Source organism: Acipenser ruthenus, chromosome 6 (genome assembly GCF_902713425.1).
Source record: "Acipenser ruthenus chromosome 6, fAciRut3.2 maternal haplotype, whole genome shotgun sequence".
NCBI lineage: Eukaryota > Metazoa > Chordata > Actinopteri > Acipenseriformes > Acipenseridae > Acipenser > Acipenser ruthenus.
Genome location: NC_081194.1, coordinates 23,542,396 through 23,565,375, shown reverse-complemented (window position 1 = coordinate 23,565,375; position 22,980 = coordinate 23,542,396). Strand labels below are relative to the sequence as shown.

Here is a 22,980-nt window from a genome sequence, read left to right as displayed (position 1 = left end):
TACAATGTTACAAGATATCACATTATTTTTACATACAATTACCCATTTATACAGTTGGGTTTTTACTGGAGCAATGTAGGTAAAGTACCTTGCTCAAGGGTACAGCTGCAGTGTCCCCACCGGGGATTGAACCCACGACCCTCCGGTCAAGAGTCCAGAGCCCTAACCACTACTCCACACTGCTGCCATATGGTGATTTGTGCTTTTAACTAAGACTTGTATAGAGACTAATTGGGCAGAGAGAAGTAGAATTTGAGAGAGTGGAAGGAGTATAAATTAATCTTAAACTGGCAGAGTTGCAATGAGTTCTACTTGATAGAACAATTGTTCTTCTGAATAAAACAAAACAAAAAACAGGGAAGGAGATGAAGTCCTCTGCTGCATGACTGCTGTTCTGAGTTCTTGCAACAGTTTTTTATTCCAGTAGCTATTTCGCAGCAGAAAACCAGCCTGTCCTTATCATCCTTAGTATAGTATAACGGTGACACTTTCCCTTCTTTTTGCCATTTCTGATACGCCCACTGTGTCCTTATTAAGCATCCCTGTGACGGTAGCTTGTATTAATTAGTAAATCTGCTGAAAAACTCCCTTTTAATTTGACCTGTGGTCAAAGGTAGCTGACATATTGGGCTTATGTGACTTTTTGCTTTCTGGATTAAAAAGCTGTCTTCCTTGGTTTTCTTAGTTACATTACTGGTGTTGTCCAGTCAAAAATACTACCACATTACTTTAACCTCTGGCCATACCAATGCTGCAGTATAATAAATATCCATTATAAACCATTTTATCTGAAATGACGTTCCCCTTAGATTTTGTGTCTGGGGATGCTTTGTTTTTGTTCAACTCCCATTGAAACATGGTCTTCTCTATCTCTAGTCCTTTTTTGTTTATTTTATTATAAACCAGGATAATATTAAACCAGTTTGTGATACTGTACTATAAATTAAATGAATAGTAAGATACAATGGAATACAAAATTAAGATAATACAACAATACAATTAGTATTATTTTGTATTTGCGACTTGGCAGAGTATACCAGTTGTAGAGAGTATTTAATATGCTGTTCTTTAACTACAAACATGTCTTTTTTAAACCATCTTGTGGGTTCTGTTACTGTAGGGAACACCTGAATTCACAACTGTCTCTGAATGTGTGCACTACTTTGAATGGAGGACCTACGTAGCTTGCAAAAAAGAGAAATTCAAACCACATAAAGAGGTAAGTGAAATTCACATTGTATACAATTAATTGTATGGTAAGTAACATGCATGTGAATAATTGACTGAATTGCACACAATATGAGGTTACCAAGGAGTTATTGGATAGCATAGGTGTGGTCAAGTATAATACCACACAAAACACTGGCCAGCAACTGTAAATTGTATTTTAAGGTCTTTATTTTCTCTTTGTGCTCTTGTCTCCCAGCTTGTCAGTTTATGGCAACTCCCACTCATTCTTTGAGAAGTGCTAACATTACTGAGAAGTAGTTGCTTGTTGTGAAGATATCAATGGAAACAAATATATTTTTTTAAATGATGGCCTTATGGTCTTTATATCTTGCGTGATAGTGTGCAGTATGTCTGCGAAGCACTTCTTGCTAAACTGCATCTGGTATAAGCTCCTCCCTTTTTTTTTTTTTTTTTTTTAAGCTCGTCTCTAACTTAGGCTCTAACTTTTCTAAATGTGCTTTCAGGTACCCTGTTATGCATTTGATGAAAGTGGAAAAAAGCATGACTTGAACCCACTGATCAAGATATCAGGCGCCTACTTGGTGGATGACTCGGACGAAGATGTTGACTTATTCATCAATATATGCAGAAGCATTGGCATAGGTCAGCTTTTTTTTTTACACACTATACATATCTTTGTCTATGTAATGTGTGTGTTCCTATATTTGCATTGCTATAAATAAAACAAAAAAAAATGAATAAAGGATTTATAGCGATGAGGACAAACTAGTGGCCATACAAACATTATTATAATAAATAATGTATTCTGAAACAAACAAAAAAAAAAACTGCCTCATTTTTTCATAGTGGCTGTTAGTGTTAGGATGCTCAGTCTAGCATTTGAATTCTCCACAATGCAAGGCAAAACCCTCTGTGTAAAATAACTGTAAGTCTTACAATTTGAGTGAACAGAGCGACCAGATTGGCTAGTATTTTATTTTCATGGAAGCCTGTTTTTCTGAAGAGAACAAATGAAGCAAATTGGCTCAGGGGTTACACTGCTTACTCTTTATTGGCATTGATACATGTCATAATACCTTTTATAATATATTTTTCCTTACCAGCCAAGGGCTGTTACTCTTACAACTCCTTGTACATGGGGGGGGTCTTGGTATTGACAGGTCCTGAGTCATGGCCAAGTAGCAAGTGTTCTTTGTGTCGGTATAACTGCCTAACTTTACACCAATGAAGATCATTTAACTATCCCTGGAAGCACCAGCCCAGAATAAAAGCATCCTGTTAGAGCTGAGATAAGGTCTCGCTAAGATCTTTAAATCTCAGAGTTGACACTTTAAATGCCCGATAAGTGCTTCTCTCGACTGAAAAACATTAAGTCAGCTGTTTGAGTTCCTACAAAGTTAAGTGATAAATAATTGTATGAAGTTTTATTTCCTTCCCTCCTAGCCACCAGACTGGGGAAAGGTGGTGTTGTTTTCTATTAACCAAGGAAATGGTTATTCTCATATGTTTAGTTGGTCAATGACCCAATTATGGGTCAAAATGATGGTGTCACCTGCCACCCATGAAACAGAATGATTGTGGATTGGAGAATCGTTGCCTCCTTTATTCTACTCGGACCCCTAGAAGTTTCTTGGTCCTAAATAGCTAATCTACTTGTACAAAATGTAATGTGGTATCCTTCCTCACAGTTCCCATTGCAGAAACATGTTTTTTGGTATTGAAGGACATTTGTCCCACACAGTAATTCTGCATTGTTTGTAAATTGCTAATATTTGGGGTACCATTGTACCTGTGGGACATTTGATTTTTTTATTTTAATTTTGGTACCACTGCTCTTGTAAGATGTCTTTGTCATTAAAAAGAGTAAATGGTTATCTATTCAGTATTACTAGGGATCTATTTCAAGGCTGATGAACCTATTATTTTGACCACGATAAAGGCGTCTGCTAAATAAACAAATAATAATAATAATAATGTACCCGAAAAAAGAGTAACATTAGAAACGTATTAAGAAATTGGTGCTACTATCATTTTCCACGGTAAAATGTATCGTAAGAAGTTTCTGTATTTCATTTTTAATTCAGACAGCTCTACACCTAGCTTCCCAGAAGGTAGCGCTGCTTTTCTGGCAACAAGCAAAGGAAACTTTAGTGTTGGCTGGCCCAAAGAAGCATTGATGCTGGTGGATAAAGACAGGTATGTTGCTTTCTGGAGTTGTACAGTATGAGCCATTTTCCTTAATCACTGCCCTGGGAAGACAACCCTCTTAGTGGGTCACAAAGCAGTTTGGTCTCCCCATATCCATTCCATTCTTGCCCAATTATGATTTTTTTGTGTGGAAAGGTAACCAGTGGAAAATTGTGTGGAGTACGGGTATTTAGGCTCCTAAACTCATTTTGCTTTAAACAAAGGCCTCCAAAAAAAAAAAAAAATGCTAGGTCATTAACTCCATTTTGTGTCCAACTCCCTAACCCATTCTTTTAAGTGTTATGGTGAGAGCTAATGTACTTTTTTTTGACAGACTGAAGCTTCATTATGATGGTGGAACTGAGCACAAACCAGACTTCTGTGGGGAGCACACTCCTGCAGTTACTATTACATTTACGTGCCCATCAGGAAGGCAGGAGGTAATATTTTATTTATTTATGTATTTATTTATTTATTTATGCAAACCATAGAATCATATAGTCTTACTTAAACAACAATTACGGAATAACTAAAATACTCAAAGAATTCAGTTTAAACTATGACTGTATATTATGCTGATTTTATATCTATTTTTCTGTGGGTTTCTTAAGGCTTTCCTTTAAAATTGTTCTTTTGGATCCTTTAGGGTAATGATCCCCGACTAACGGCTAAAACAAACTGCCGGTATGAAATTGAGTGGGTGACAGAATATGCCTGCCACAGGGATTACTTAGAAAGCAGTACCTGCCAGTTCACCAGTGAGCAGCATGACATCTCCATTGACCTGACTCCACTCAAGTTAATGCCACGTAAGTAAACTATTACAGTAACGTTTTCTCAGTTGCATGACTTATTAACTCTTCATCCATTGTTTTAAAAAAAAAAAAGCAAGCAAGGTGTGGGGTGAAAATTCACCTGAAGACTACCAATAAAAGCGTGCACCTTATGTTTGTCCTACCAAGAGGCTACAATATAGTGTAAAGCTTTTAATACTGCTGCTTCACAGCTTTATTAGCATTAGCAAATATGTGTTCATTATTTTCTGTGATCTACCTATCTGTTTTCTGTATTGCTCAGATAGGGCAGCAGTGTGGAGTAGTGGTTAGGGCTCTGGACTCTTGACCGGAGGGTCATGGGTTCAATCCCCGGTGGGGACACTGCTGCTGTACCCTTGAGCAAGGTACTTTACCTAGATTGCTCCAGTAAAAACCCAACTGTATAAATGGGTAATTGTATGTAAAAATAATGTGATATCTTGTAAGTCGCCCTGGATAAGGGCGTCTGCTAAGAAATAAATTATTATTATTATTATTATTATTATTATATTTATGATGAAACATAATAGAATTTTGTAAACTCAGGAATGAAGACAAGACACTTGCATATATAAAGGAAATCGGTGGATGTGCTTATTGGGGCAATGAGCACATTCTCTGCAGCTTCTTGTAACTTGTTATGTCTCCTATAGTTTCTCTCACACCCTACCATGCCGAATCCACAACAAGTGATGGTACCATTGACTACATCTATTACCTGAATGTGTGTGGACCAGTAAAGGGGGGCGGTTGCGAAGATGATACCGGCTTTATTTCGTCATGTCAAGTAAAAGCACATGGGAACTCTAAGATTGCTGGAAGATATCAAAACCAAACTCTCAGGTACTTATGATTTGAAATGGTGCTTTATACAATATGCATGTTCTGATAGTTGCTGTCAGATGTCTATGAAGTTTATTATACTTAAATTAAATTAACAACACTGTTGAAGGAATACCATCAGATTTTCCATAATAGTCTTTTGTTTAAAATGTTTTATTTTTCCATATATATTTGTACTTCATCATCATTTATTACTGTTTTTGCACTTGTGGATATTTGGCATGTTTTAAAAAAAGCCATATAATACATGAACTAATATTCGTAATCGTTGTGTGCTAGGTACTCTGATGGTGACCTCACTCTGATCTATCCAGGAGGAAGTTTGTGTAGTTCAGGTTTTCAGCGGATGACAATAATCAACTTCGAATGCAACAAAACAGCAGGTAAAATGTACAAATGTATCATTATTGCAGCTGAGCTGGTATCTACAGCATGCATAGTATACATTTCATATTATTACAGCTGAGCTGGTATCTACAGCAAGCATAGTATACATTTCATATTATTACAGCTTAGCCACTATATACAGCAGGCATAGTATGCATTTCATCCTAACATTGATGCTAAATTCCTAAACTGGTCATTTCTGTTTTCTAGTGAATGATGGCAAAGGAGTTCCAGTATTTACTGGCGAGGTGGACTGCACTTACTTTTTTAACTGGGATACAAAATATGCTTGTGTTAAAGAAAAGGAAGACCTTCTATGTAGAGTCACTGATCAGAAGAAACATTATGACCTTTCCCCTTTAACCAGATATTCAGGTACAGCATTGATGAAGACGAATGTTTTTATTATTGTTCCTGTTGCAGCTAAATGTGTCTCCTCTGTGCTTTTAAAATCAATACCATTAATTGGATGTAAGGATATGGTTGTGGTTACCTGTACACTAGTGTACAGTAAATGCTAGTTTTATAGTTTGTATTCTACTTGGTAAATGCATTCATACTTTTTAGTCCAGTTTTAAGAAGTTTTATGAAGTGCTGGACTTTTTCATTTAATTTGTTTAAGTCAATAATTTATTATTTAATATAAGACTTTTGATTAATCAATTAATCAATTATATATTGAAGATAACCTTTTTTAATTGATTAAGGTATAAACAGTTTATATGATGTACATCATTTTATTAGTATGTTAGATGGTCCCCAGTTTGTTTTCTTTGTATTTCTTTTTGAGATTGTCAAGGAAGTCAATAAATGTCGAAATTGAACACTATAGTTTAGTTTACTGCATTTAAAGAGCAGTGCAGAATGTTACCGGTATGTACTCGGGTGAAAACAAGTGAAATAAATCTGTGTCCTTTCAGATTTAGGCAATGCACACAACTGGGAGGCCCTGGATAGCAGTGTGGTTGAGCGGACGCAGTTCTATATCAATGTGTGTCACAGAGTACTTCAGGATGGGGGAGCAAGCGGCTGCCCAGAAGATGCAGCTGTCTGTGCCGTTGGTGAGTGATTGTGGTTGTTGAGCACAAATAACCACATAATATATAATGTATCAGTAGTGCTTGGAAATAAAGGCCCAAAGTCTTTTTTTTTGATTGGTAAGCAAATAGACCAAATTGAAATGATTAGATATTTGTATCATCCATACCATACTAATGTAAAATATAAATAGTAACTAAGTCTTGATGTCTTATTTTAACATATATAGTTCTCCAGTAATGCATTGGCCATAAACAGTTTTGGGCTGCTTATATTTTATTTTATGTTTCCTTGGTATTATTACCTTTAAAACCTGTTAAAATACCACCTAATTCTTCTTGAGATATTTAGCACTTGTAAGGAGACATGTTGTTGTATGTGGGTGGCCTGCAAACAACCTATTATTAAGCACTGTTAAATTGCAGCTCCTAGTAATATAACAATCTCTCCTGGACTCCTACTCTTTGTTCATAAACAGATTAAGTCAATGCTGGTGCTCATGTACATGCCAAATTCACAGTCCAGGTTTTGCTTTTAGAAAATTCTTTACTATGTAGAACTACTTCAATCTAAAGTCTCATGTGCTACGAATACTGTATTTTACAGCTACCTGTACCTGTCGAACTAAAGGCCTAACCCAACTCTAAATGCAGATCATAGTGTGCCCTCTTGGCAGCTTTTCCCCATATTGTTTCACTGCCGTTCCACTGCTTATAACTTGCTGTACAGTACAGTGTATGTTTATGACCTTTTAAGACGCATTCTATTCCATTCTATTTCAGTTTGTGTTGCATTCAGTGACACGCTGTACACGGGTTCCATGATACTGTGAAAGTTGGTTTAAATATACCAGCTGTCCCATATTTGTACTGCAAGTATGAGAAAGCTCAATGTGCTTTTACAGTTAAAGGCATTCATTTTAAATGGTCTGTATTGGCTTAATGTAAATTTACCAATCAAGTATGTATGTATGTATGTAATATTTGTAGAAAGCCACTGTTAATTGTACTTTATTTTAGATAATACCGGGAAACATACAAATTTGGGCAAGTTTGTTTCGACTCCGGAAAAGGATGGGAATAATATTAAACTTGTTTACTCTGATGGGGAAACATGTGGAGGTGAAGCAAAAATCCAGACTATCATCACACTGATCTGCAAACCTGGTAAGTCACGTCTCATCTCGCTTTAAATGTTTGGAAAAGGATAAGCTAAATTCCAGAGATTTAGAAATCAGTATATTTTTAGATATTGTAATAAAGCATAACTAGGGCTTCTGATTTTTGGTTTTAACCGATAAAACACCCCCGATAAAAAAAATAATTTAATCGGTGGATAGCCAATAAACACCGGAAAAACTGTGGAAATGGTTAATCTATTCACGTTGACTTTTACCCTTTTCACATTAAAAAAAATAAAACCTACTACAAAAATAATAAATACATTTTCTAGTGCTGCTGGGCAATGTCCCGCCTTCCTGGCTTGTATCTATCATTGATTCGTTGTGAATACTTTAAACCCGCCCCAACTACTGAGTGACATCACATTCCTACATTTCTATTGGCGACTCCGCTTGCAAGATTTAAACGAGATTATAACCAGGATGAAGGCTTGTTGTTATTGTTATTGTTATTGTTATTATTTTATTTCTTAGCAGACGCCCTTATCCAGGGCGACTTACAATTGTTACAAGATATCACATTATTTTTACATACAATTACCCATTTATACAGTTGGGTTTTTACTGGAGCAATCTAGGTAAAGTACCTTGCTCAAGGGTACAGCAGCAGTGTCCCCCACCTGGAACTGAACCCACTACCCTCCGGTCAAGAGTCCAGAGCGCTAACCACTACTCCACACTGCTGCCCATGTTAGCGGGATTTAAAGCTGTATTACAGTTAAGACACAGAGGATTTAAAACAGAATTGTGGCGAAATGTACAAAAATGCTTGCACACAAAACCCCCAGAAGAATATGCCCGTGACCATAGGGATTTCATTGTGGAAGACAGCAAAGGAAAGAAGGTACAATTTAAGTGTGCAAGTACTGAAGTTACTACACATATTTTGACAGAAGAAATAACGCTCAAGCATTTTTTAAAGTAACCAAAAACACTTTTCATATAGTGTATCAAAAACAAAAGCCCTCCAAAAAAACAATTTACATAAAACTTGAAAATAGTTAAAAATAAGCACCAAAAAATAAAATTACTAAAACCCAAAAAACAGAAGCCCAACTTATAACTATGTATATGTAGGCTCATAAAATCGTGTTATCTAGTTCAAGCCAGTCTGTCTGTATCATAATCTAACTTGTACTTGTCATGTATTTATCTTGCTCTTATTGTATTACTTGTACTGTAACACTTGAAATGTATTTGCTTTCGATTGTAAGCCGCCCTGGATAAGGGCGTCTGCTAAGAAATAAATAATAATAATACATAGAACAACTCTTGCTCAAAGCACACCCCAACAAGAAAATGTATGAGCACCTGTGTTGAGGAAGTCATAACTAGAGACAGTCCAAATCTGTGGGAAAATGTGCAAAAAACTGCAGAAATTAAGTATACATCTGCGGAGTGTTCTGCGGAGCATTTTATGTGTTCAGGATTTTGTATTAATAATGGCTTATAAAAATTTAAATCTAGTAAACATACTTATCAAACAATGTATGGGTGAAGTACTTCAAATTTAATATATCAATTATTTTTGTCAGTAAAATCTTTAGAAACTGTCAAACAAAAACATCACATGAGTCTTCTTATCGGACCACATTTTCAAAGCCTTAACTCTTGAGCAAAATAGCATACCAACCTTGCCAATCTGATTGTGTATGTTACTTCTCTACATAACCCCTATAAAAGTTTCACAGTAAAAGCATAGCAAAGCAAAGTGAAAGCATGGTAAAGCATAGGAAAAGCAGGGGAAAACTGAAAAAATACCTTGGTAAACTTTTATAAGGGAAGTGTTGTTGTTCAAGTGTAATATAACTTTAATGTAGATTCTGCAGCCCCATATTAACTCTCTATGCACTCTACACTATACAGTTAAGTTCTCCGGAGAAGCACCATACTGTACAAGATTAAATGGATGTCATAGATATCTGAAGTTTACACAGGATATACTTGTTTTCTATAGTATATGTGCTTGCTGCCTACTTCCTTGTGGATTTTCCTTGCACTTTCTTTGGCAGGTAGACAAATTGTAAGTACTGATTTAAATCACAGGGATGGAAATAAGACTCCCATTGCATAAGAGTTTGATCCAATTCAGATTTTTCTGAGTTTAATAAGACACACATGAGCTTGTTACTTATACACAGTGGCTAGTCAGGACTTGCATTAAAACCTGGAATGGGTGAAACTGCTATGCAAAAGGAGTCTTATTTCCATCCCTGACGCCGCACCTGATTGATGTAAATGATTTATTTGGGGCATGACTTCTGTTATCTGCATGTTTTTACAGGCGATCTGGAAAGTGCACCCATTCTAAAGAGCTCAAGCAGTAACGGGTGTCTGTATGAATTTGAGTGGCACACTGCTGCTGCTTGTGTCCTGTCAAAGACCCAGGGAGACAACTGCAGGGTCTCAGACCCACAAGCTGGTAGGAGACCACTTCCCAATTTTTTTTTAATTTTCTTTTTTAATTTTTTTTTTTATATTTTGTTAAATTTTATTTTATATTATAAAAACCAATTCCTTAGATTTGATACGTTTAACAAATTGTTAGGACTGGTAATTGAGATTTAGGGCCTATACACAAATCGTTTGAGTTATTAAGCACTTTATGAGAAACACCTGTTCAATAATAATGACACTGTTTGGAAAGCCCAGGACATAATTAATGAATTTAAAGCATATTAATAACGGCACCCATGGCAGCACTAGAGGAGTGCATAAAAGCATGACAATTAATAGGTTTTCTGTGACCCAGTGCAACTCAACTTATAAACAGTTCTATTTTTAAAATGTCCTTGAGATTCAAGACAAAAATGGATAATGGAAAAGGTGTATGGTACTGCTATGCTGTGAGCTTCTACCTCTGGAGTCAGTTGTAGACATTACAATGCATTAACTGGCCCCGATGGGCCCTCTCTTATCTCACTTCTTGGAGTTTGACCCAGAGCTGTGTGAATCTAGAAACTCACAGCAGTCCTATCCTTTGGTGCCAATGACCTTTTGGATGTAAACCACTGAAATGCTGTTTTTTAAAGTGTTCTTCAATTTCGAAAAGTTAACTTGTTGTGTTTTTAAGCTCAGTCTTGCTTACAACGCACACACATTCAAACAGTCAGCTCTTGTTTGGATCCCCTCAAATAAACTGTCTTGTAAGTTTAAACTGTATGTATCTTTTTTGGGTGTCCCTGTATTACAATGCAAAATGTATACTCCCACTTTGGTTCATTCAGGTTTTTCTTTTGACCTATCCCTGCTGAATAAACCTGGAGGAAACTACAAAGTTCACAGTGGCGACTATGACTTCTACCTGAATGTGTGTGGCGGCGTGTCGGACAGGTGTGATAATAAATCTGGCGCTTGTCAGGAGGACAAAAGGCAAGTGTAACTTATACAAAACATTTCCCTCACCTCTGTATTACCCTGGTTTAACTGGATCAAATCTGCTACTGAATAGGTAGTGCTGGCAGGAATTGAAAAAGTAATGCTGCAGTGTGATTATTACAGCATATTAGTATCTATGTCTATACTGTACATGACTTTGATGCTTCCTGGTTGCTGGCTTGTCCATAGTACCAACACCACATTGGCTCACCTACTGAAGACTTTATCCTGGGAATCACTTGTACGCTTGTCCTGAAACTGCATGATCCTGACAGCTCTAATTTGCCATGGTGGGGGGATGTGTACAGTATGTTGTAAGCATATATGTAAAATTGAAATAGAAAGTTGAGCTGTCTCTGTTTAGCAGCCCTTATCTGTATTTCTTGATTCTCTTTTTTAAAACATTTTTTAGGGGTTTTATGTATTTCTTTAACCAAACGTTATTTTTGCTTTTGTTTTGCAGTAATCATTTTTGGAGTCTGGGCAAATTCAATTCCAAACTGTCTTACTACGATGGCATGATCCAGCTGCAATACAGTAATGGATCAGAGTACAACAACATGCAGCGCTCCCGACGGGCCACTCTTATCACCTTCCTGTGTGACAGGGAAGCTGGGGTGGGGCACCCTGAGTTTCAGGTAATGAAGACAATGACCCCTCTATCATGACTACTGATGAGTGACTTGGTGGTAGAGCAGGGTTGTACAGGTAGTGAATTTCTCTGGGTATTTCCCTTTTTAACCAGCTTAAAGTTAGCAGGTAATAATCAAAACAGAATGAAAACCTTTAAAAACAAAAAAGAACATTACTTAAAAACATTTCCTTCATTTGCAATTGCATTTTTCAGTACCAATCAAGGATAATGTGACACTGTCTTTCTGACTCTAATTGATTATATCTAAGGCTTCGAAAGTTCACCAAATAATGTCGTTTTAGCTACGTCAACTTAGACAATAGCTTTTAAACGCTACACCAAAACCAATAATATAAAGACTATATAAAGACAGACTATTGCTAAACTACTGACAAGTTTAAATATTACTTTAGAGTACAAAACTTACAATACATACTTCAGACCGACATGATTTCCGGTCGCAGTCAAGGGTCTTACATCCATTTCTAAGATTTCCCGGACTTTATTCAAATTCACAATTTCTGTGACCTCCATGACAAAATCGTAGCCTTTAATTATATCTAATAGCCTGTCATGTCTTTACCTATTAAGACTACTTGTGACACACTTTATATAAAATCCATTCAAAAATACATAAAGCAATACCATTTAGTTGCTAATTAATCAGAATGCTGATCTGTTTCCTATTGGAGATCACAGTAAGAAATCTACTTATGGGAAGGGAATAGCCGTACGTCTATGATCCATTCTCTAGCTACCACATGCAATATATTCACAATTGACATCTGAGACACCAGGAACTAACAAAATATATGAAACTTGATAACATGCAAACTCAAGATGTACAGCAAAATTGCTTTACGAATTAAATTTAAATATCATACGCAATTTATATTTTTTCAAGGTGTAAAACACCCTGTAAGCAGCTTATCTGGAGCGCAGCGTTTGATATTTGAATATTTTAGCTGCTGGTGGGTTTTTTCCCCCCCCTGTGGTTAATTAGTGATTGGTTTCAGTTGTGTAATACTGTACCTAATTCTTCCACTCCATAGTTGTGTAATGGATTCTTTTGGTGGAGTTAATGAGATGATAGTTTACATGCAAACGCTTATCCATTTCTCTTGAACCTTGGCACAGACATTCCTTTTTTGGACATGGAGAACTTATTTATTTGAGTTAGTATCGGTTAGGCTGATGAAGGCTAAAATTGTGTTATTTTTCATGACAGAAGTATACATATTTTCATGTCAGAACAATCAGTTCAATTGAATAATGGAATGTTTTTTCAGTAGTAGGACTGCAATAAATTAAACTGTTCTAGTATAATGTTTACCTTGGTTTAACAATTGCAGGTGGAAGATAATTACACTTACAACTTCAAGTGGTACACAAGATATGCATGCCCTGAGACACCACTGGAATGTATGGTGACAGATGAGAAAACTATGCAGCAATATGACTTATCCAGGTGAGCATTGAACTGTTGTAAAATAACATATATGATGACCTGTCACCCTTACAGGTCATGGCGGCTCGATTTTGATGACTAGGCAAACCCCCTCATTTGTCGTACAGACAACAATGTATAAAGCGCAGTTGGCAAATGGGGCGGCCCAGGTTAGCTGTTACTGCCATTTTGTACAACTATCGTATTCAAATAATATCTGAAGACTCCAGCCTTTTGAATGGTGTATTGGTTTAGCAAAAAACTGCGTTTTATAACGATGTATGCAGTACACAAAGTTATGCAACTTTATTTATTTCCCCCATCTGTGCAATATTTATAAGCACCTCCAAATGAGTGTAAATGACTGATTTGACTCGGCTCTGCTGTATAACACAGCATACCAGTGATATAATGGGTACTTTTTTGGGGGTGGAGTAGGGCACTGCTGTGTCATTTATTTACAACCTAAAGCTAACATTTTATTTTGGTATTTGTGTTTTATTAATGCAGACACGTTTCATGGTCATCAATAAAAAAGTAATAGTATTCTGTATGTCTCCATTTTGCTTGATTTCAGTTTATCCAAGTCTGAAGATGACAGTGGGAACAACTGGGAATCCATGGACATGTCACATGCAGACAATCTTAAGAAGTACTACATTAATGTGTGTCGACCTTTGAACCCTGTTTCCGGGTGTGATCGGTATGCATCTGTCTGTCAGATGAAATACGAAGGGCAGTCGGTGAGTGCATTGTAGTATTGTTCCATGTTGTGCACTTCCGTTAACTATATAGGTCACAAATGTCCAGTTTTGAAATAAATAAAAATAAATTATTTTTATTCTAAAACATGATATCTGGTACCATATTCGGTTAAAGAAGTTTGTTTGCAAGCCATGCTCATCAGAAGACTGATGAGGTGAAATGACCCAGGAAGTGCAAGTGTAACAGATATTCTGAGAAAAAGACATATAAACTAAGAACTTTCTTTAGTACCAGATCTGTTTTGCATAATCGAGACCTATGTAGCCATTGGATGAACAAAACAGGTAAAACTTTTGGACTTGTTTTGTTAGCTACAATCACTTGAAGCTTTTCTTGAATATTTAGTAATACAGTGCTACCCCGTTATAACACGACCCGTTATAGTGCGGAATTGGTTATACCACGGTAAGGTCGTGGCTCTGATTTCCCCTATAATGCAATTTGACTCACAAACATTGGGTTTTATTGTTGTTTTACATTACTGTATTTAAACCCATTAAAGTTGAAATTGGGACATATTATACTTGTAAAGCTCCCGTGCTTGCACTGTATTTTATTTCCTAAAAGTACAAAACAATACAAGTGTGTATAAACGTCCGTGGCTTGTGTGTTATTTATTTACAGTTTACAACATTTATTATAAAACTAAAATACAATTTAAATAAGACTGGTGTAAACTTTAAACTGGTGGAATAGCAGTTTCTATTATACTGTATATATTGTAAGAACCCAGGTTTTCTACTGTTACAAAAGTGGTCTACGGACCGCGTGCGTGTGCAAGCAAGGAACCAGTAAACTTGCCTCTGCCAGGATTGATTGACGTCCAGGTAGGCGGGGCATGAAAGCCCACATCAACGCGGACAGAGCTGACAGCTGAGTCAGACAGGCTGCTGTGTGAATGTGCAAGACTGTTTGTTGTTTTTGGTGTGGCCCAGGCTGACCGGGGCCAGGAATAATTGGCCCAGTAAACCGTGGATTCGAGTACCTGCAAATTGTGTGTGTCTCCTTCCTTCATTTTTCACAGTATGCTACAATATTAATTTGTTCATTGTAAATCATTTCGGGAACAAAAATGCCAATATTCGTTATAATGCGAAACACAAATAATGCGTTTTCCTAATTATGGACCCTGACAACCGCGTTCTAACGGGGTAACACTGTACTGTACCTAAAGAAGCTTGTACAATTCCAAGACAAAAGTTTCAACGATAAGTTTTTGTCAATGTATTCTATGAGTTTTGGTTCACATATCCTATTTTTAGGGTTTAGTGTTGTCTAATGATGGTTTGAAAATCTCTTTGAATTTAGATGTTTACAATATCAGGCTGTGCAGGTTCTGCAGTGAGGTTTCATGGAGTGTCTGTTTACACACATTCATATTGACTCCTTTTCTGTTTTAAAATGTCTTTAGAAGTAGTGCACCTCGGTCAAGGCAAATTGTTTGTATTTCATGTAATATGCTCCAAAACTGCTGGTAAACACAGTTTTGTGTTGAAACGTTTCGCTGTGCTGTCAATACTTTTGCCTTGTCATCATAGCATATTGATGATTTAAAACTCCTTTTAGTAATATAGTACACACCAAACCAGTTTTATAAGTTAATACGTGACTCTCAGGGTTGAGGGTGGCACTTATTGTGTAAGATGTCATGTTGTGCTGTTTTGAGCGAGAGGACTGCAAAGCGAAGTTGACTTGTAAACTGTGCAAAATGATGTCTCTATGTACAACTTGATGTATTAACTTGTATTGGAAATCACATCTTGGAAATCCACCAATCACAGTAAAGTATTGTGCCAAAATTCCAGTACATCTTATCCAGTGTACTGATGGTCATCTTGTGCATAGAACACCATTCAGATTAATTTCAAGGTATATGTGACCTGCATATACAGTACAGTAATAGGAATTGCATTGTCATTGACTGTTTTATCACACAGCTTAGTTTTTTGGGGGGTTTTGGATGTGAATCATCTTTTAGTTTAAACAATCAAAATTCTTAGTTGCGTAGACCCAACATTTCATCTAATGACCAAAATAATGATGAAGGCATTTCCTGAAATGTCTACTTCGTTATTTCTTACTTACATCTTACTTCAGTGTTTGACGTAAAGCTGGCCAGGTGCTTCACTTAATCTCAGATACGTAAACTTGACTAGCTGTCTTGTTTTATATATAACCTGCTTCAAATTGTCAGTGTGACACCATGCTTCTATATCCCCTTTCCTTAAGGATATGAGGCATGAAACAGTAGATATCAGCAACTTGGGAATTGCAAACAAGGGTCCTGTCATTGAAGAAAAAGACCACCTTCTTCTTGAGTACACCAATGGATCTGCCTGTGTTGATGCAGAAGGCAAGGTGACCTCTTACACTTCACGGATCCACCTTGCCTGCTCCAAAGAGACCCTGGTAAGACGTGAAGTTTGGACTTTAAGGTCATAAGTTGCATAAGAAGTAGTCCTACTGTTTACCTTGCAAGGAACAGGGGGGAGAGGGTCTGTCACAAAAGCAAAGCGGACACATGTGCACACATCAGTAGTTTTAAATACACTGTAAAGGTATTGGATTTCCACATCTGAACCAATGAATTTTTTTAAAAAAAATGTTATAACTGTTACATAGGAAACACTTGTTCTAACTGAATTTTGCATGTGCCTAATGTGTAGTCTTATGTGTAACTCTTTCTGCTTCAGTCTTCTGCTCCAAGGTTTATTGAGATTCAAAACTGTGTTGCCACCTTTCTGTGGGAAACTGAAGCTGCTTGCTCCATCTCAACTACTGAAGACAAAAATGAGGTGAGAATACAATACAACTCTGATTTACTTTGAGAGAGAAATCATAGTACTTGGCAAGAAAAAAAAAGAATTCTAAATAAAATAAACTGTAGTCTTGGCTTATCACCCTGAGAAAATGTTTGATTATTATAAGAACAGAAATAAGAAGCATTTTTCCCCAGAATAGCAAATACAAGTTATTGTTGCAGAGTTTCACGCATGTTTCTCTTTTTCTAGACTTGCACTCTGAAGGATCCTAATACAGGGTTTGAGTTTAACTTGCAGCCCCTGGCTAATCAAGGTGGTTATTCTGTGACGGGAAATGGGAAGACTTTCAAGGTAAAAAATATTAATTTTTCTTTGCTTTTTTTTCCCCTAGTAACGGGTGGTTACCATGTTTTAATGTGTGTTGTGGGTTTTTTTTTTTTTTTGGAAAGTGATGAGATTATTCAGTTTTTTGACGGATTTCCATTATTTTGTCAGTCTGGTTAAATTCGAGTTTGAGATTTTTATTTAGGCGTTTTTTTGGTTGAAATGGGGTGGTTTGCACAAAGCGCGCACCCAGTGGTCTGAAAGTTCAAGGCCAAATGAGCCGTTCTGCAGAACAGTAAGATGAGGCTGTTTCAACAGCTTAATTCATCTTTCAGGTAAGAAACACTAAAAATAAGAACTAAATATGTTCAAATTCTTGTATACTGGTACTGATTCCTTCTTAAATAATTTTATGTCATTTTGTATATTTTCAAATGTGTTCATGGAGTCTGTGTAGCTATAGTTAATGTAGTTTTTACAAGTTAGTCTTTTCTGAAGTCTCTTTTTTGTACTTCACATTACCCATACTGTACTTCATATTACGTTTTAGGTTCACTGTAGTTATCCTTTATTAACATTTCACAGTCCTGTAAAACTAATGGTTGATGTAGTTTACCGTGGTCAGTGACAGTAACTAGAGTAGTAAGAGTAACTTATATATATATAATATATTGTAGTTTATTTTGATCGGTAGTGAAACAGCAAATGTGATCATGGTAAAGGGAAAACTTGCATGAAGGGGCCTAGAGAAGTAACTGGTGTTACTGTCATAGCATTACATGTCCCCACGTGTTGCTACAACTGTTTCAGTAATGTACCTGTAATTTTTTCTTTTCATTGTTTAACATCCTGACAACTTTTTACACGTATAACTTTAAAGTTAACCATGGAAAGAAAAATTACAGGTAAGTTATTTAAATAGTTGTAGCAACACGTGGGGACATGTAACGCTTATTTTTCGGAACCCCGAAAGTGTGATTTATATGACTAAATAAAAATATGTGCCTATGTTTCTATGCTGAAAATGTTAGCCTATGCCTAATTAGCAGAACCAGTTCCCAGGATTCACTGTAGATGTGGAAAAGTAAAGTTTGCCTTGGCAGTTGAGAAGATTAGTCAGACATGAGAGAACACAGTTCAATCAAGCTCTTTGCCAAAGCTGGATTCATGTCTGGGCATATTCAAACAACTGTAGTCTGCTGGTCTTACCATCTGAATTTACTTGCATTGGGCAAGTCTTTGTTATGTACTACCCTGTCTGAAAGCAAATATGGTAAAAATATGAGCAATGTAGCTATTTCTTTAAAAATGTCCCAAGCGTAACAAAATCATAATTTTGTGGAACAAAAGGCTATCCTGTATTTCTAAAATAGTGTATAAATGTATATAGAAAACATAATAAAAAGGTAGTTTTTATACATTTTAAAAATCAATTTAGTCCATATACTAGGAAAATAAAGGAATGTCTTACCCCACAAATTGAGATTGGAATTTTCCTTTTCATTCACTCCAGGTTAACATTTGTGGTTCTGTAAGTGAGTGTGGTATCATTGACAACCAGCCAGCAGCTGGGTGTGAGCTGGAGGGACTGAAGGCAGTGGAACCAATTGTTGGTTTGGAGAGATCTCTAAAGTTGTCATCCGATGGACTGATGACGCTGACCTACAAAGGAGCCCTCGCTACAGAATCGGGTAGGAATAGGCACATTGTTGTACCCCAGTAACCTGAGCTAATGCATAATGTTGAATTATTGGTGGGCCAAAATAAATCTTCAGCTAATATAGCCAAGATTTGCTGGACATTTTCTTAGGCAAAACATTACAAAATCCCAAGTCAGAAAATGTTAACATTTTGAGATCTGTTTTTAAAACTGAAACGATTTTTCTGGAGCACTCATGCTTTATTTGTCAAGAATATGAATCATTCATTCATTTTTAATTTTTTTTTATGTGGTGGTAGATTTTTATTTACAAACATGCTTTTTATGTATGATTTTTTTTTTTTTCATTGCAATCTACATTATCTGAAAGAACTTGATGTGAGCTCAGATAGAACTGGTTTATTATTATTTTTTTATTCCCTGCAGGAACTCGTAGCAGCTTCACTGTTCAGTTTGTGTGTAACCGAGACTTGCACCCTGGGGAGCTTACCCTGCTACGAGAGGAGATGAGCTCATCTTCTCACGTCACACACGACGTCTTTTTTGAGTTTCACACAGCCTTTGCCTGCGTGCCTGCCCCTGTGGACTGTGAGGTTACCGGTAAGCCATGGGAAACTGACCTTTGTTGCAAAGCCAGACCTTTACAGGTTGTAGTGGAGCTCACAACTGAAAGAGTATGGTGGCTCTGAACCTGTCCCAAGCACACAATAAAAGAACCGGAACAGAGAACCGCTTCCTACAGTACATTATTGATATTTTTCTATTTATCACCCAGATTTGTTATAATTGTAATTCTCAATGGGTCATTCCAGTCCACCATAGTTTTCAATATGTCATTAAAGTAATTTAGGACCTGGCAGGAACAAGGCCCTGGAATAAAATTACCCAAAAGAACCTCGATTTGAGTTCCATAAAATCAAATGGAATACTGTTAAGTAACTTTCCTAGCCTTTCCCTGCTTATAAACAAAATGATATGGAAATAATTGATGTGTGATCGCTGAATTGAAAGCTGCCCAGTGTATCTGAAATGTAATTGTTTATGTAATATAATGTACAGCTATGGCCAAAGGTTTTGCATCACCCTATAGAATTAACACATTTTGCTTAATAAAGTCAAATGAAACCAGCTGAATAATGTTATGTTAACATATTGAATTACATACCGCTTTGTAGTTTTCCATATACTTCGCGAAAAACTGACAAATTAAGAAAATGTGACATTTTGAAATCTAACATGAAGTACTGTACTACTATTATGACTTCCAGTAGACTTTTGTGGTATCATTTTGTAGTCTCTTTGATTTACATGATGATATTAAGTAAAATATCTAAATGATGTTCATGTAGGCTTTTTTGTAGGAAGCCAGCTAGCTCCTAATGAAAGATTGGGCACATAAGGCAGAACAGTGAAGAAAATGAAAGCAGTATATTGCTGTATTTGTGATACTCAGCATGTTTTAAATTTTACATGAAAGACAATCTATAATGCCATAGAAAGAATATGAAAGGGTTACATTTGAAAGTTGATAGGAATGTTCTTCATCTAACTCGTTCACTTTTCATGGTTTATTTTAGATATATCCGACCTTTATCGCATTAAGTGGCAAAACCTAATTAAACGTTTCATGACGTTTCAATGAAGAACCCCAGTCTGATTTAAAATAAATGTCTCCTCACTGAAAATGACTAACCCTAATAATTGATATGATGTGCTTACACTTTCAGATTCTGCCGGCAATGAATATGACCTGAGTGACCTCAGCAAGGATGCTGATCCCTGGGTGGCAGTTGACACTACAGGGGAAGCAAAAAGCAGAACATTTTATCTGAATGTGTGTAAGCCTCTACCTTCGGTCAAGGGATGTCCTGGTAAGCAATTTGATATCTTGTAACATGTTGTCAAGAAATAAGATGGGAAAGATGTTAACTGACAGCTATATGTTAAAGGGGTTGTAGCGAACTAAAGAATTTGCTAAACCTTATGCATTTTCATTCACTATATAGGTCTCAAATGTAAAGTTTTTAAAGAAACTTAGTTGCATGCCACCGAGTCGCTTATATGTGGACGTCCCTGCAGCCAGTTGCGAGCAGTTGCACAACCAGTTGCTTGACGTAGAGCCGGGCTCTACTTTCCAAGCAACTTCTGTAGACATAGGCGATCACGAGCCAATTTCCGAACTCTGATTGGTTCTTATAATGCTGACTACACGGCTTGCATATCCTGTCATAAGAAGCGCTAATTTTAAAAATGTTGACAGTAAAGTTAAACCGTTTCGTCCAGTTTTTACATGGCTTTGTTCTTTCTTTAGGGAAAAATAATAACAGCCAACTCTTCCTCGTTAATTACTGGGCACATTACGACCTGACCAAAAAAAGTGTCACCTCAGTTGTCAAAAAATAAATAAAATAAATACAATTCTAAACTTGTAGACACGGGACAAAAAAATAAAACGTGTCAACTCAGTTGTCAAAACCAAAACAAACTACTTCACCTTGTAGATGGAATAAAAATGTGAAAAAAACGCTGTCACCTCAGTTATCATAAAAAATGAAACTTGTAGACGCGGGAACCTTGTTGCACAAGTAATTGCTCAGATGTGAGCACAGCAATTGCTCACAGCTGAATTGCGTGATTTCGGGAGCAATTGGGTTGCGCTGCTGATCGCTCAGATGTGGACCCGACTTTATTGTCACTCAATAGTGGAAGCAGCTGGGTAGTTCACTTTCCAGGTGGAATTACCAAGGAAATATAAGACTACCTGTAAGCAAGTTCTTGCAAATTTTTGCCTCAAGTAGTACTTAATATCATGTTTTCAAATGAAAATAAATGTTTGCTATGACTTTAAAAATGTGAGGCCTACAATACTCAGAGACATGTACCCTTTTTACGCCATGAAAATATTCCTTGTGGCTTTGTGCACTGGTGATATTTCAGGTACTGGGTATCTGAGCAATTACTTGTGCAACAAGGTTCCCGTGTCTAAAAGTTTCATTTTTTATGATAACTGAGGTGACAGCGTTTTTTTCACATTTTTATTCCATCTACAAGGTGAAGTAGTTTGTTTTGGTTTTGACAACTGAGTTGACACGTTTTATTTTTTTGTCCCGTGTCTACAAGTTTAGAATTGTATTTATTTTATTTATTTTTTGACAACTGAGGTGACACTTTTTTTTTGGTCAGGTCGTATGTTTCAGGTACTTATAAAGGTAGAATAATTGATTACAAATCAATTATCAGGACGTTTCGGACTACAAGTCCTTCATCGGCTGAATACAAAAAAACATATATATATGTGTACACTATATGTACAGTGCCTATAGTAAGTATTCACCCCCCTTGGACGTTTTCACAGTTTGTTGTGAAACCGTCCAAGCTGAAATCTTGATGCATTTAAATGATTTACACAACCTACTCAACACTTTGAAGAGGCAAGAGAATTTTTATTGTGAAACAACAGTTAATGAAAAATAAAAAAAACTGAAATGTCTTGGTTAGAGAAGTATTCACCCCCCTGAGTCAATACTTGGTAGAACCACCTTTGGCAGCAATTACAGCTGTGAGTTTTTGGGGGTAAATCTCTACCAGGTTTGCACGTCTGGATCGTGCAATATTCGCCCATTCTTCTTGGCAAAATTGTTCAAGCTCTGTCAAGTTGGATGGGGATCGTTGGTGGACATCAATCTTCGAATCTTGCCACAGATTCTGACTTTGGGTACTGTTTTAATTCTGGAAACTGTTGTGGGTTTTTTTTTTTCATAATCTTTTGCTAAATTGCATTACCTTTTACGTTCTGAATTAAAATACTATTTCTGTTAAAAATACGGTACTGTACAAACAAAACCAATACAATACATCTAAATGGAAGCCTACTTTAATTTAAAACAGTCCTTTCAGATATGTATTTTTGATATTGTCCATTTTTCAGGGAACACAAAGATACAAAGGTTGGAACAGGCCAAAATGAAATAATCAGATATGTGTCACACACGTTTAACCATCACTGAAGTCAAAATTTTATAGCGTCGGTTATGACTATCATTCCTTTGTAATTTGCCATGCACTACATTACAAGCGTATGTGATTTCATGTCATCTGGTGAAATAAATCCAATAATGTCTTATTTCAATATGTGTTTTGGCCCAGTGCCACAAATAAATAATTCAATAAAGATGGCAGATTTGCACAGGGTAGTCCAGGGTCCCATGTTCATATAGTTGTTGGAACAGTGTTTATGGAATTTCCTTTTTATCTTCAGCAACTTTATGCCAATGTGTGAAATAAGCTATTTACAAAATTCCTTGCGTTTTAATTTGTATGCACTTATGTACAAGGTGGAAATAAAACCTGGAGGTGACTTTTCAAAGCT

At 36.5% G+C, this 22,980-nt stretch overlaps 1 protein-coding gene across 1 annotated transcript in view; it reads left to right on the top strand.

Moving 5' to 3' along the window:
• Nucleotides 1–22,980, top strand: part of igf2r (insulin-like growth factor 2 receptor) — a 70,986-nt gene that overhangs the window by 10,591 nt on the left and 37,415 nt on the right. The window contains exons 4-24 of the mRNA XM_059025269.1: nt 1,121–1,219; nt 1,695–1,833; nt 3,276–3,387; nt 3,713–3,818; nt 4,025–4,187; nt 4,847–5,036; nt 5,316–5,419; nt 5,634–5,798; nt 6,344–6,484; nt 7,481–7,627; nt 9,926–10,063; nt 10,869–11,013; nt 11,483–11,657; nt 13,006–13,121; nt 13,678–13,843; nt 16,095–16,274; nt 16,559–16,660; nt 16,877–16,978; nt 18,465–18,642; nt 19,038–19,211; nt 20,339–20,482. Coding sequence (XP_058881252.1) covers nt 1,121–1,219; nt 1,695–1,833; nt 3,276–3,387; nt 3,713–3,818; nt 4,025–4,187; nt 4,847–5,036; nt 5,316–5,419; nt 5,634–5,798; nt 6,344–6,484; nt 7,481–7,627; nt 9,926–10,063; nt 10,869–11,013; nt 11,483–11,657; nt 13,006–13,121; nt 13,678–13,843; nt 16,095–16,274; nt 16,559–16,660; nt 16,877–16,978; nt 18,465–18,642; nt 19,038–19,211; nt 20,339–20,482 — 2,986 coding nt within the window. The remainder of the gene's footprint in view (nt 1–1,120; nt 1,220–1,694; nt 1,834–3,275; nt 3,388–3,712; nt 3,819–4,024; nt 4,188–4,846; nt 5,037–5,315; nt 5,420–5,633; nt 5,799–6,343; nt 6,485–7,480; nt 7,628–9,925; nt 10,064–10,868; nt 11,014–11,482; nt 11,658–13,005; nt 13,122–13,677; nt 13,844–16,094; nt 16,275–16,558; nt 16,661–16,876; nt 16,979–18,464; nt 18,643–19,037; nt 19,212–20,338; nt 20,483–22,980) is intronic.